This window comes from Mytilus edulis, chromosome 3, assembly GCF_963676685.1.
Source record: "Mytilus edulis chromosome 3, xbMytEdul2.2, whole genome shotgun sequence".
Classification (NCBI taxonomy): domain Eukaryota; kingdom Metazoa; phylum Mollusca; class Bivalvia; order Mytilida; family Mytilidae; genus Mytilus; species Mytilus edulis.
The window spans coordinates 83129222-83144767 of NC_092346.1; the positions used below are offsets into that span (position 1 = coordinate 83129222).

Below are 15546 nucleotides of genomic sequence, written 5' to 3' on the forward strand. Positions count from 1 at the left end.
AATTTCTGAACAATAGTTTAAAATCTTAACATTGCAAATAATTTCAGATCAAGAATATTACCATATGACTTTTAGATCAAAATGGCCAGTTAATTCATTAACTTGTGCTTAATTGTCAATTTAACCAACATTGTTTAAAAAATGTTTTTTTTTTATCCAGAGCAACTACAGCAGGTTACAAGTCTTATTTTTTCTTCATTAATAAGAAAATACAATTAAAGGACCTGCATTTTTCATTTAAGGTCTATAAATAATACTAGCATATATAATGAAATAAACATATCCATAGCTCATCCATTAAGGCTGCTGGTCCATCAGCACCATCATCTTCAATCAGGGCTTCCAAAACTATTTTTAGCCAGCCTGACATTTTATATATTATCCCAATTTTAATCCCTTAAGACTAATTATTAGACAAAAGGCAATTATGGTAATCAGTTAGCCATCCCCATGAATAACATTAAAAATAAACAGCTGCGCCATGAGGGCATCTTGTGTTTGAATTTTTATGCCATTATCATAAAAAGTTTCTGACATACGGTGTGATATGTCATGTATGTGAAAAAACCCTCTTTTTACAAAAAACTGATTAACCCTTAAATAAATATTTTTTTTAAAAGACACACCCCTGTTTTAGTTACAATTTTTTAAAAGTCCTGTAACTCAAAAAGTTTACATTTCATTTTCACCAAAAAGTATACAGATCATTTGACCATCAAAGAAACAACTGTATTAAGTTACATGAAATTTGGATAAGTCTTTTTGAAGTTACGGTGCGACATGTTTATGCAAGAAAGACAGACGCCGAACATTTGTATACCATAATATGTCCCCTCAAAATTTTGATGGGCATATAAAAACGATATTTAACTTTCTTTAATACAAATTTGAAGTTCTGACGTAAACAATTCAATTGGCAGTGTATCATTTGAAGTGTGCAACATTTGACAGTGTACTAATTATCTGCCTTAGACTATTTGTGCAAAATAACGTCAAAAACTATTTTTCGTTTTTGAAAAACACTTTTTTGTAGTACAGGATGTTGACTAGTCTTGACAATGGTAAACATGGGCCAGATATGGATACGTAAAATTAGTGTGCATTTACAAAGCACAATTAAGTATTCAATTTAGTTTAGTTTAAGTATTAAGTAGCTCTCTCCACATTATTCCTTCATTAAAATACTTTAAATGCACGTACAATAAATGTATCAATGATAATTTTAGCCCTTTTGAAGAGCAGGGATACTTAATTAAATTTCCCACCTGTGCCAATGGGCACTAGTTCAAACAACATGGTTCTGACGACCTTTAAATTTTTTTTTTTCAAATCCTATTTATAAACCATTTGTAAAAGTATTTCTAATAATTTTAATCTTTTCGAAAAAAAAAAAAAAAAAATTTGATGTTAACTGCTGAAATGTAAGAAAACATCTTTGAATAGACCAAACAATCTCCAGTACAATCTACAGTTTACCTTTCAACTGAACAGGTTAAGTTCAGCTGAACGACAACTAATTAACCTTGATTTATAATGAGAAGGTATTAGAGTAGGGTTTGTTTTGATAGTATTTATTCATCATGTCACTTTTATGACCGTAATATCTGGATGTTGGCAAAAGGTTGGGTCAAAAAGATTGCAAAAACTTACAAAATATTTTGGTGATTTAAGTTAAAGTGACTGTCTCTTGAAAAGTTGATTACCATTTCATGCTTATCCAAGGCGGAATATATGACCATTTTGGAAGCCATGCCTTTAACGTGTTGTAATAAAAGCTTTGGAAATTAAATTTTGTTTTAAAACAATACTAAATATTTCAAAAACAAATGACCTGTCAATGTCTGATTAAATTTGTTTGTTTGGCCTAATCCATCACTTACTAAATCTCTTAGTTTGTTTGGCCTAACCCATCACTTACTAGATCTCTTTGTTTGTTTGGCCTAACCCATCACTTACTATATCTCTTTGTTTGTTTGGCCTTATCCATCACTTACAAGATCTCTTTGTTTGTTTGGCTTAATCTATCACTTACTAGATATCTTTGTTTTTTTGGCCTAATATATCACTTACTAGATATCTTTGTTTGTTTGGCCTAATATATCACTTACTAGATCTCTTTGTTTGTTTGGCCTTATCCATCACTTACTAGATCTCTTTGTTTTTTCCGTTTCAGTTCTATTTCTTCTTCTTCCTTTTTCTTCTGCTCTGTTTTGTATCCTTCTCTTTTCTCCTGGTTTAACACAAATAGTATATTATACATGTATTAAAATGGCTCATTAGTAAACAGATTTTAAACTAAAAGGAACATTTCCCTTGGACTTGATTTTTAAAGAAGAAAAAAGGATTATAAATCATTATGTGCTGTTCAGTCTTTCAGACAATAAGTAAATTCAGTAAGACTAATATTTCATCCAGATCATGATGATCATTTGGATCAGATTGTCCATATGAAAAAGAGAAAAAAACAAAATATATTCAAGGTTGCTAAGCAAGTTAGGTCTAACTGGTTCTTCTAAAGTATTTCATATCCTATAAATATGTAGGAGTGAGATTGCTCACACTGCAATTTTCCATAAAAATTACAATTTTTAATGGGCATAACTCTGGCAAAAATAGATGATTGGTGAGTTGATTATCAATTACTTGTCCAAGACATTACTGATATAAAAACTTTGATATAAATTTTATAAATTTCTGACAGGGGACAACAAGTGACTTAACATAAATTAATATATATAATATATATATAAAAGACAATAAAAAAGACCAACCAGCAATTTACTATGTACCGGATCGTCTAGAATAGGCGATACTATACATTTTCGTATAACATCTTATATCAGTACTGTTGTGCAAATCTTTAGACTGATATATATATATATATGTTACAGTGAATTTGTATAATCAGTGATTGTGTAGAATCCCTGAAATTTTCAGGGATTATGTAGAACCACTTGCCAGTTTAGGGATTATATATCATCACTAAAATTTTCAGGGATTATGTATAATCACTAGAAAAAAACGTCAGGGATAATATATAATAACTGAAATAGTGAAATAGTTTTATTTATAATGAAAATGAATAAAAGTGAAATAATTTCTGCTATAAAATCATATTAAAACAGCATTACACTGTAAACATCAATTGTAAAATGTTAAGCACAAAATATCAAAATGATAACTCTATTCAATTAAATATATTGAAATGTTAAACACAATATATTAAAATGTTAAACACAATATATATATAACCAGGTGCTCCGCAGGGCGCAGCTTTATACGACCGCAGAGGTCGAACCCTGAACAGTTGGGGCAAGTATGGACAAAACATTCAAGCGTGATACAGCTCTGAATTTGGATTGTGATCAAATTTTTGACATTACATGTTTTTTTTTACACAAAACAAATGTCAAGATTTTACAAATCAATTAAAGATTTCTTCTTCAAACTTTTTAAATCTAAAATTAAATAGTTGACACAGCATAGGTTTCTGACACAGAATGAATGTGGTCTAATGAACTTAAAATATTTTTTTTGCCTTTGAGCAATTCACTATGCTGTTGAATATTAATCCTCTCAAAAAAATGTTTGAAGAAATTTTCTTTTTATTTATGAAATCTGAAATGAGAAAAATTTAACCCCCCCCCCCCCTTTTTTTTCACATCCCTGTTTCCCTTTTTCCAAAACTGATATCAATTCAAATTTCTAATGGAGTTTGCAACAATAACTACTCTTTTAAATACATCATAAAATATTAAAATGTAAAATAAAGTGCTTGTTATCACTGAATGGTAAAGATTGGTTGGTAGTAAAAGTGAATATACATTGTTTATTGTATAAAACAATAAAAAAAACTTCATCAGCAACATTTTATATTGGCAAATTTCCATTGAAGTTATTTACATAAAGTTATTGGCAAATAAAAATAGAAAATGACATCATAGTCATGTCTGGCAAATGTCCAACATACATTATCTAAAAACATTTTAGATAAGATAAGGAAAAAAAGCTTCATCAGCAACATTTTATATTGGCAAATTTCCAATGAAGTTATTTACATAAAGTTATTGACAAATAAAAATAGAAAATGACATCATAGTCATGTCTGGCAAATTTCCAACATATATTATCAACTTCTATTCTATACAAAGAAAGATAACTCCAATTGAAAATTAATTGCTATTGCACAATATTGTGCAATTAGATATTTCTTGCTATTGTGCAATACTGTGCAATTGAAAATTTCTTGCTATTGCACAATACTTGATATGGAATCCTGATTTGGACCAACTTGAAAACTGGGCCCATAATCAAAAATCAAAGTACATATTTAGATAAAGCATATCAAATAAGCCCAAGAATTTAATTTTTGTTAAAATCAAACTTAGTTTAATTTTGGACCCTTTGGACCTTAATGTAGACCATTTGAAAACTGGACCAAAAATTAAGAATCTACATACACAGTTAGATTTGGCATATCAAAGAACCCATTTATTCAATTTTTGATGAACAAAGTTTAATTTTGGACCCCCATTTGGACCAACTTGAAAACTAGGCCAATAATTAAAAATCTAAGTACATTTCTAAATTCAGCATATCAAACAACCCCCAGGATTCAATTTTTGTTAAAATCAAACTTAGTTTAATTTTGGACCCTTTGGACCTTAATGTAGACCAATTTGAAAACGGGACCAAAAATTAAGAATCTGCATACACAGTTAGATTCGGCATACCAAAGAACCCCAATTATTCAATTTTTGATGAAATCAAACAAAGTTTAATTTGGACCCTTTGGGCCCTTTATTCCTAAACTGTTGGGACCAAAACTCCCAAAATCAATACCAACCTTCCTTTTATGGTCATAAACCTTGTGTTTAAATTTCATAGATTTCTATTTACTTAAACTAAAGTTATTGTGCGAAAACCAAGAATAATGCTTATTTGGGACCTTTTTTGCCCCTAATTCCTAAACTGTTGGAACCAAAACTCCCAAAATCAATCCCAACCTTTCTTTTGTGGTCATAAACCTTGTGTCAAAATTTCATAGATTTCTATTGACTTAAACTAAAGTTATAGTGCGAAAACCAAGAAAATGCTTATTTGGGCCCTTTTTGGCCCCTTATTCCTAAAATGTTGGGACCAGAACTCCCAAAATCAATCCCAACCTTCCTTTTGTGGTCATAAACCTTATGTTAAAATTTCATAGATTTCTATTCACTTTTACTAAAGTTAGAGTGCAAAAACTAAAAGTATTCGGACGACGACGACGACGACGCAGACGACGACGACGCAGACGACGACGCCAACGTGATAGCAATATACGACGAAAAAATTTTCAAATTTTGCGGTCGTATAAAAATGTTAAACACAATACATGTATATTAAAATAATATGCTTCATATCTGTTTTTACCACAATATCCACATTTTAGAAAGCGTTTCCTTCACATCGAATCAGATTGTATGACCCACCTAAGAGAAATAAAGTGTTCAGTAAAAACATCTGTACATACCACCAAAAAAAGGTTTGAGCAAGATACCATTTTTTTTAGGCCAGGGGATATCCTTTTTCAGACTTTTGGTGAACAATTACCATTATGTTTTTTGGGATTCCCATTCCTTTTTTACCCTGTTGAATTGCTATGAAAATATTACACCAAATGCCAGCTTCCTCTAATATTTTGTTCTAATTGTCAATCCTCAGTTTTTCTATACATTTAGATGCGTAAGTTCACAGTTCTCTCTTTTAATTTCCCCGATATATTTTCCGTATGCAAAGTGACCTCGTGTGACCCATCTCATAAAAATCTGGTGATCGCAATACGCATGGATGTCCTTAAAATAAACTATTATCTGATTGTACATGTTAAACAAGTGCTCAACAACCATGCTTTTTTTGTGTTTTGTTGACAAACAGGTGACAATCATTAAACTTCGGCTTCAAAACAAGAACTTTAATTACCCAACAACCATGCTTTTTTTGTGTTTTGTTGACAAACAGGTGACAATCATTAAACTTCGGCTTCAAAACACGAACTTTAATTACCTGCCATATTTTCACAACACTGACCGATTGAAAAAAAAATTGACGATTATACGAAATTTATGCGAAAAAAAATGATAAAATGGTGCGCAGAAAACTTAAGTTTATGATGTTTGTATGCATTGGTTCAAGAATTGGAATAACATTATTTTTTACCAGTCACTCGTTTATTATGACTTTAAAAAAGATATTAAAAATTTAATGCCAAAAAATGGCATTTTTGCACCAAAGGGAGATAATTTGGAGCTTTTTCAATGATATTAACATTTCAAAAGTCATCTGGGGCCAAACCAAATCATTTTTTTAGGTTGATTTTTGTATTATATCATTAAGTAGTAACTAATAGTGTAACAGATAAAATTTGTAATGAAAAATTAAAGGTTTAATTTTTTGCTGAAATTTTTGTACCCGCGAGCCCCCTTGAGTTGTTTATATTGTCATCATGGAAATACTAGTTGTTGAAACAATAATATTATAAAAGAGGGATGAAAGATACCAAAGGGACAGTCAAAATCATAAATCGAAAATAAACTTACAACACCATGGCTAAAAATGAAAAAATTACAAACAACAACATATATAAAGATACGAAGCATAGAGGAATGTGCACCACAATCGAGAAAAGATAAAGAGAAAGAGTAGTTCCTAATGCAATTCTATGAACAGTATTGTACAGGGGGTATATCTAGAGCCGATTAGGTACGTTCTCTATGTTATGAATTCCAGGCTAGAACAGACTTTTAAGATTTGATTTAACCTTTTAGACTTTTAGTGCTGTATTTTAATTGAAAAGTTTTATATTGTTTGATGTTGTGCTGTCTTGAGTCTATTAGTGCTGTATTCATGATTTATATTGTGCTGTCTTGAGTTTATTAAACATTTTTTAAATTCTCATAATATTATTTATTGACTAAAAAGGGTTAAAAATATTTCGTTAAAATGGGCTTTGACAATTTTAATTTTCGCTAAATTGGGTTAAAATTCTGGCACTCAAATGGGTTCTACTTGGGCACTCAAACGTTCTATTTTTTCGCTGAAATTTCCTATCATTGCGCTCAAATGTCCTCTGCCGGAAAAATCAGGGATTCTAAATAATCCCTGATTAATATACAAATTCACTGTAACATATATATATATGTACTAAATTTAAATAATGTGTAGAAATGACATCAAACAAGTCATTATAAATCATTCTTATTTCACTCCATTGTATGTTTACTCTGAAAATATTATGGTTTAATTTCTGTCAAGTGAATAGGTTTTGAATTATATTCCAAAATATAATGTATGTTTTCAATAGTTAATTGTTCTGCATTTGTTTTTAATTCCATCTGAAAGGTAAGTTAATCAGTCACATGATTATGGTGGTGTTATTTTATACATACATAAATAATATACAAGCTATCATATGTAACAAACTTTAAATATACACATTGGACATGACTTACTCGTTGTCGCAAACTTGGATTTTTGTTGTCCTGAATCAATCTATTTCTTGCCTGCTGCTCAGTTATAGCTCCTCCTCCTAAGGTTCAGAACAAATAGTATTAATATTTGAAGTTATAAATGACATTCAAAATCTCTTGGTTTTTCCTGGGTTCATAGCACGATAAATAATCTCACATTATTCGATACAGTACCTGGCCAAAAGTATTCGTCACCTTCATTTTTTTGCTATCTATTCATATAAAAACATATTTTAACCAGATGCTCCACAGGGTGCAGCTTTATACGACCGCAGTGCTTGAACCCTGAACAGTTGTTGCAAGTATGGACACAACATTCAAGCTGGATTCAGCTCTAAATTTGGATTGTGATTAAATAGTTGACACAGCATAGGTTTCTGACACAGAATGAATGTGGTCTAATGAACTTAAATTCTTTTTTTGCCTTTGAGCAATTTCCTATGCTGTTGAATATTATTCCAAAACTGATCTCAATTCAAATTTCTAATGGAGTTTGCAACAATAACTACTCATTTAAATACATCATAAAATATTAAAATGTAAAAAAAAGTGCTTGTTATCAATGAATGGTAATGATTGTTTTAATTTATCAGTTGGTAGTAAAAGTGAATATACATTGTATATTGTATAAAACAATGATTTAAGTTGATTCAACTACTATTCTGGACAAAGAAATATAACTCCAATTAAAAATTTCTTGCTATTGCGCAATATTGTGCAATTAGATATTTCTTGCTATTTCGCAATACTGTGCAATTGAAAATACTTGCTATTGCACAATACTGTGCAATTGAAGATTTCTTGCTATTGCGCAATACTGTGCAATTGAAAATACTTGCTATTGCACAATACTGTGCAATTGAAGATTTCTTGCTATTGCGCAATACTGTGCAATTGAAAATTTCTTGCTATTGCACAATACTGTGCAATTGAAGATTTCTTGCTATTGCTGAATACTGTGCAATTGAAAATTTCTTGCTATTGCACAATACTTAATATAATAATTTTGGATCCTGATTTGGACCAACTTGAAAACTGGGCCCATAATCAAAAATCTAAGTACATGTTTAGAATCAGCATATATATCAAAGAAGCCCAAGATTTATTTTTTGTTAAAATTAAACTTAGTTTAATTTTGGACCCTTTGGACTTTAATGTAGACCAATTTGAAAACGGGACCAAAAATTAAGAATCTACATACACAGTTAGATTTGGCATATCAAAGAACCCCAATTATTCAATTGTTGATGAAATCAAACAAAGTTTAATTTTGGACCCAGATTTGGACCAACTTGAAAACTGGGCCAATAATAAAAAATCTAAGTACATTTTTAGATTCAGCATATCAAAGAACCCCAAGGATTCAGTTTTTGTTAAAATCAAGTTTGATTTTGGACCCTTTGGACCTTAATGTACATCTAGACCAATTTGAAAAGGGACCAAAACTTAAGAATCTACATACACAGTTAGATTCAGCAATCAAAGTTTAATTTTGGACCCTTTGGGCCCCTTGTTCCTAAACTGTTGGGACCAAAACTCCCAAAATCAATCCCAACCTTCCTTTTATGGTCATAAACCTTGTGTTTAAATTTCATAGATTTCTATTCACTTATACTAAAGTTATGGTGGGAAAACCAAGAAAAATGCTTATTTGGGCCCCTTTTTGGCCCTTTATTCCTAAACTGTTGGCACCGCAACTCCCAAAATCAATCCCAACCTTCCTTTTGTGGTCATAAACCTTCTGTTCAAATTTCATTGAATTCTATTTACTTATACTAAAGTTATTGTGGGAAAACCAAGAATAATGCTTATTTGGGCTCTTTTTTGGCCCCTAATTCCTAAACTGTAAGAACCAAAACTCCCAAAATCAATCCCAACCTTACTTTTGTGGTCATAAACCTTGTGTCAAAAATTCATAGATTTCTATTTACTTAAACTAAAGTTATAGTGCGAAAAACCAAGAAAATGCTTATTTGGGCCCTTTTTGGCCCCTAATTCCTAAACTGTTGGGACCAAAACTCCCAAAATCAATCCCAAACTTCTTTTTGTGGTCATAAACCTTGTGTTAAAATTTCATAGATTTCTATTTACTTATACTAAAGTTATAGTGCGAAAACCAAATGTCTTCGGACTACGACGACAACGCAGATGACAACGCCAACATGATACCAACAAATTTTTATTTTTTCGGTTGTATAAAAATGTTTTGAGGCATTTATAGTTGGATTTTGATCAACAAGGCCTTAAAAGATGTAGAATTGTCTAAAGTATGTTTGGTTATTTGGTAATAGTTTTGTCCTCAGGTGTTTTTGTTTTCTCTTGATATGAACACATACAATAAATTTTTATTATTTGATTTGGTTGAATATATAGCGAATTTCTGAACAGAAAATAATATTTTGTGTTTATCTTGTAAAACAATAAATATGATCAACAAAACAATATATAACCAAATAAACAAATAAACCTGCGACAATTCTGCTTCTAATGGTACCAAGTTGCTTAAAATCAAGCCAAAAATGACCCCAAAATTATTTTTTTTTCAAAGCAGTTTTATATACAATATATAGGAAAAAATCTCAAGTGACGAATATTTTTGGCCACACTCTGTATATATCCTGTCGAAATTAATTACCATAAACTAATGAAAAAAATTTCAGGTACTTGAAAGCTTCTTGAAAATAAAATTCAACAGCCATCTATGATGAAAACACATCTGAAAATTTAGAATTAAGCACTAATATTTTTTAAGATACCTCAGGGCTCATTGTTTGAAAAGCTCCTTCTGGATATAATTTTCAATATTTTGTTTAACTGCTAGGTTTTTTTTTCTATTCTAACCCTTTCTGTGTTTTGCTTTGCCAAAAACAAATAAAACATTCAGAACAAAAAATTAAAAAATAGAGAATGGGACACAGATGATGCCCCTGCTTGAATATATCTTTATATAAAAGGGACATACTGTGGATTCATTATTATTTGTGGGCTATCAATTTTCCTTGATTTCGTGGGTAGAGGCGAAACATGAATTCAAATGTTCATCGAAACACAAATGTTCTATAGGCTAGGAAGCAAACTTAGGCTTAACCACGAAATTAAATATCAACGAAAATGCAATGTTTACTGAATCCACGAAAATTGATACCCACGAAAATAAATGAATCCACAGTAACTCAAGTAGGGTAAAATTATCTCTGACATGCCAAATTCAAACTTGATCTCATTTTTATAGTAATTCTGATTTATAAATGTACAACTTCTACACTATTTAATGGGTGAGATGCAAAGTATTTGGTACCCCATGTATTACCTGCAGTTCCAACATAGCTCAGAGGACCAACTTTCTTCTGTTCCTTGTATTGTTGATAGCTTGCTGTTTCCTTCTCTGCCTCTGTAAAATAGTATGTAATTTTTTTTAGATTTTGTGAATGGTTAACATATATGCATGTCATGCCATTATTTCATATCTATAATAAATACTGTTATCCTGACATCACACAATTTAGAAGACTCATTAATAAAAAAGATTTCATTCCTGGAGAAGATTAGGACAAGTTGCAACCACCACATGCATCCTTAAAATGGAAACAAACATCATTTCTTTTACAAAAAACACATCAAATGTTAAGTAATGGAATCTTCCCCACTCACTCATTAAACCTCAAACTCTGTATTCTTGTCTGCATTGACTTACAGATAGCACACAAATGGTATCATACAAAACAATGCATTTTCAAACAGAGATCACTGACAGTCAATTCATTAATACTTCAAACAGTACAACAGTTGACTGGTGAATTTTATTTTTTCTCAAATTTACAAAAGTGAATCTTGTTCCATTCATGTGGATCTCAAATTTGTTATGCAAGAATCATTTCTAACTTGGAAATATCTAACAATCTAACTTGATCAGATTCCTGCAATTGATAAACATAAATATATCTCTTGAATTGTAAAAGTTATAAACATTAGATCTTGAGGTGTACAATCTATATATCATGATATATACTTACGTCTCTGAATTTCTTGTCTTTTTTTCTCATTTGGTGATATCATTGTATAACAACCTTGACTGAAGAAAAAAATCATAAGACTAATTAATAATAAAATATTAAAACAAGGAGAAAAAATTTCTTAGCGACATTTTAAAAAAAATGTGAGTTAATGTAAGTACTAGTATGTACCTAATGTTATATTAAGGTATATATATTGGAATTTTTTTCTGAGACACTTGTTTTGATAAGGTATATGAGAATTTAATTTTTTTTCTGGGAAGTGCCTGTAAAATAGACAACTTTGGAGTTCGTTGCATTTCCGTAACTCTGGATTTAGAGAACATCATACGTGCGTTTAGGGGGGTTGTCCCTTGCATTCCTACATGTATGTTGAGCCCTTACTGAAAAAATGATAATGCTATATTGCACGAATTATTGGACAAATTCAATTCTTATGATTGATATTCAGCACTGCCATCATAAGGGAAATGTTATTAGGTACTCATGGAACACATATTATTTCTAGTTTATCCTGCATAATGACAATCACATAGACACTTGATGAACTTTAATAGAGCAGGGATATAGGCGATCCCATCTATCTGGTAAATGATGTCACAAAACGCACAAAATGTACAAACTTTTTCGGTGAAGGACATAACTGAAAGTGGTTTATTGAGGTATAAACATGATAAACTACCAATAAATGGTTTATTTTCTGACCTGTTCATTTCGTTCAGAATATATGACAAAATATTTGTCAGAAAATAAAGTTTTTTAAGTCTATATATATATATGCCAATGGATGTACATGTATGCATCCTGAACTCAATAGAATAGAGAATGAAAACAGATGTGTCAAGGAGACAACAATCAGGGTGAAAAACAGCTGAATCTAACATACATGTAAGTATTTAAAAAAAACATTTTAAATATGTTAACATACTATGACATTCTTTGGTCAAGAGGTTGTTGCTGAGGTTGTAAATTTTCTGCATCAGAATTACTTGTAAGTGATCCCCTGCCTGCTCCTGTTGGTAAATTTCTCCCTCCGGTTGCCATTGCACCTCTGCCTCTGTTCGAAGTTGTTATGGGTACTGTTCCTCTGCCTCTGTTCGAAGTTGTTGTGGGTACTGTTCCTCTGCCTACTGCTTGATTGTTAGGGTTTCGATTTCTGACAGCAGCTGGTTTACTTGTGAATGTCTTACTCATATTTGACCTACTTAGTTCTTTTCATAGGAAATTTCCAAAAACTGTTTTCAACTTTCACTTTTGAGTGTTTACATTTCTAAATTTAGAAACAATACGGAATGGTCTCGAAAATATGAATATAAGTTCCCCCATAATATTTGTTCCAAAGAACTTTTAGCATATGACAAAAGTTCTATTGGGAACTTTCCTTATATAATATTTTATCCAATGCTATAAGAAAATTTCCTTCACAAAGGATAAAATATTACATAAGAAAAGTTCCCAATGGAACTTTTGTCAGCTGCTAAAAGTTCTTTGGAATATTATTATGGACAATGTTTTATATAATAAAAGTTCCAGGAATATTTGTTATATTATAAAAGTTCCAGGAATTTTTTTATATTTAAAAAAGCTCCAGGAATATTTGTTATATTATAAAAGTTCTAGGAATATATACTGCAAAATTATTTATCCAAATGCATGGATGTAAATTTCCAATAATAAAGTACAGGCATTTTCATCTGAAATTTGTGGCCAACTTCATGCTTGACTAATGTATAAGCAAAATTTTCTAAATTGGTACAGACTAATGGACCATTTAGTTTAGTTAGTCACAGTGGAGCGTGCAGTAATAAAATATTAAAAATATATATTCATACCTTGTCTAGAATAAGAGCCATCATTTTATGTAAAAAAATTGTATTCCTCAGACTCCAATCTTTGTATGTACTACATGAACAGGTAAATGTCATGTGAGGTGAACATTAATTAAGATCTAATCAGGTGTAAAAAATCAAATGACACTGTTTTTTAAAGGAACAAATATTATGAAACCATGTGATGTTTTAGTTCCAGGAAAAGATCTTATGAAGGTGGAATTAATATTATGTAATTTTTGTTCTCAAGAACTTTTGTTATCCATAGTTTTGTTCCAGGGGGAACAATTATTATGCGGAACAAATATATGTTCACACATGGACCATCTTTGTCATATCCGAAGGATTTGTGAACCCCCATTTGTATAGCCTGTATAGCATAAACTATCTTATAAAGTTATGAGATATACTGAAGTTATGCTAAATAGCAAAACGGCTTGCAATCTTGTAATCTTGATGTTTAGTTCTAAAGGTGCACAACAGTGGCGGATCCAGCCATTTTAAAAAGGGGGGGTTCCAAATATATGCTCCCATTCAAATGCATTGATCGGCAAAAAAAGGGGGGTTCCATCCCCCGGAACCCCCCGCCCCCTGGATCCGCCACTGCACAATCAATTTCAAATGACTATGTACGTATGTCACCAAATAAACTCATATTACCAACAACCTGTTGAGGGATAAGTTGAAATCTATTGACGATAAAGGTAAATTAAATTGTTATAAAGGACTTGAGCCAAATCTATTGATCAAACCTTACCTCTCTAACCCAAACTTTGAATTTAGAAAATTAATTACAAAACTTAGAATCAGTGACCATTCATTATTAATTGAAAAAGGAAGGCATTTTAAAATTCCTTGCGAAGAGAGACTTTGCAAAAAATGCAAAGTACTAGATGATGAGAAACATTTCTTAATAAATTGTTCTCATAATTCACATATTAGATTAACATGTTTTAATTGCATTAACAGAGAAAGTAATTCATTTGCTAATCTCACTGACAATGACAAAGTTATATATATACTTAACCCATCAACACCAACACAAGTGAATAAACTAGGATCCTTTATAAAAAAAAGTCAATGGAACTGAGGACAGGGGACCCTTTAATATTTACCTGAATTTGTGTATATATATTGAGTTACTTAGTTATTGTCTTTATTTGTTTTTGTTGTTGTTATATGTCACAAACTGTATAGTTTATATGGCAATAAAACTTTGATTTGATTTGATTTGATTTGAGTAAAGTACTACATATAACTTCAACTAAACAAGCCAAGGGGCAGATCCAGCCATTTTAAAAAGGGGGTTCCCAACCCAGGACAAAGGTGGGTTTCAACCATATGTCCCCGTTCAAATGCATTGATCGCCCAAAAAGGGGGGTTCAAACCCCGGATCCGCCACTGAAGACCCTGTCTCTAAACCGGCTGTGTATGAAGATCTATGAACTGTACAGCTACAAAGCTGTACGTAAGCTGTGCATCTGTATAGCTGTATATAAATTGAATGCGCGAATTAATGAATGTGTTTTGTAGATAGATGTTTTTTGTGTTCTTTTAAATTGTTCCTTTCAAGTTAAAATTGTTACACGATAATGACTGCTGTACCCATATTTTGACTATTTTATTAATTATGTCTGTTTAGTTCACGCATCATTTTAAATATAACGGAATTTGATGAGACTGTCATCAAAGTGAGAGGTTTATCGCTTTCAAACCAGGTTTAATCCACTATTTTCTACATTTGAAAATGCCTGTACCAATTAAGTCAGGAATATGACAGTTCTTACAAGTCCATTCGTTTTTGATGTGTTTTGTCATTGGCACTGGCTACGGTTACATGGAAATGTAACAATAATAAAAATATTATTGTTACATTGGAGACTAATTGCCGGAATGCAAAGTTGGGTGAGGAACCGATTAATTACAAATGTAACAATAATTACTGAGGCTACGGTTACATTACGGTATTGTTACACGATAAACAGCAATGTACGCTAGATTGATTAAACTTCAATCTTCTATAGTTGTATTGCTTCATTCTTTCATATGTACTAAACAATACTTGTAATTTAACACTGATGAATAATAAAATATTATTATTCAACAAATGGTGTACAACTTGAATGGTTTTACTACGTATTAATGGTTTTGATATTCTTAAAGATACTACTCAAGATTAGGAGTGTGACTGTCAAA

The 15546-nt window shown here is 31.1% G+C and overlaps 1 protein-coding gene across 2 annotated transcripts in view; it reads right to left on the reverse strand.

Moving 5' to 3' along the window:
- LOC139514552 (uncharacterized) overlaps positions 1-12810 on the reverse strand; it is a 30495-nt gene extending 17685 nt beyond the window's left edge. For both annotated transcript variants that reach the window (XM_071303925.1, XM_071303926.1), the window contains exons 1-5: positions 12450-12810; positions 11522-11580; positions 10819-10899; positions 7491-7567; positions 2147-2230 (exon numbers count right to left, since the gene is read on the reverse strand). In XM_071303925.1, the coding sequence (XP_071160026.1) occupies positions 2147-2230; positions 7491-7567; positions 10819-10899; positions 11522-11580; positions 12450-12715 (567 nt within the window). In that variant the 5' untranslated portion in view covers positions 12716-12810. The remainder of the gene's footprint in view (positions 1-2146; positions 2231-7490; positions 7568-10818; positions 10900-11521; positions 11581-12449) is intronic.
- Between the last annotated feature and the right edge of the window lie 2736 nt (positions 12811-15546).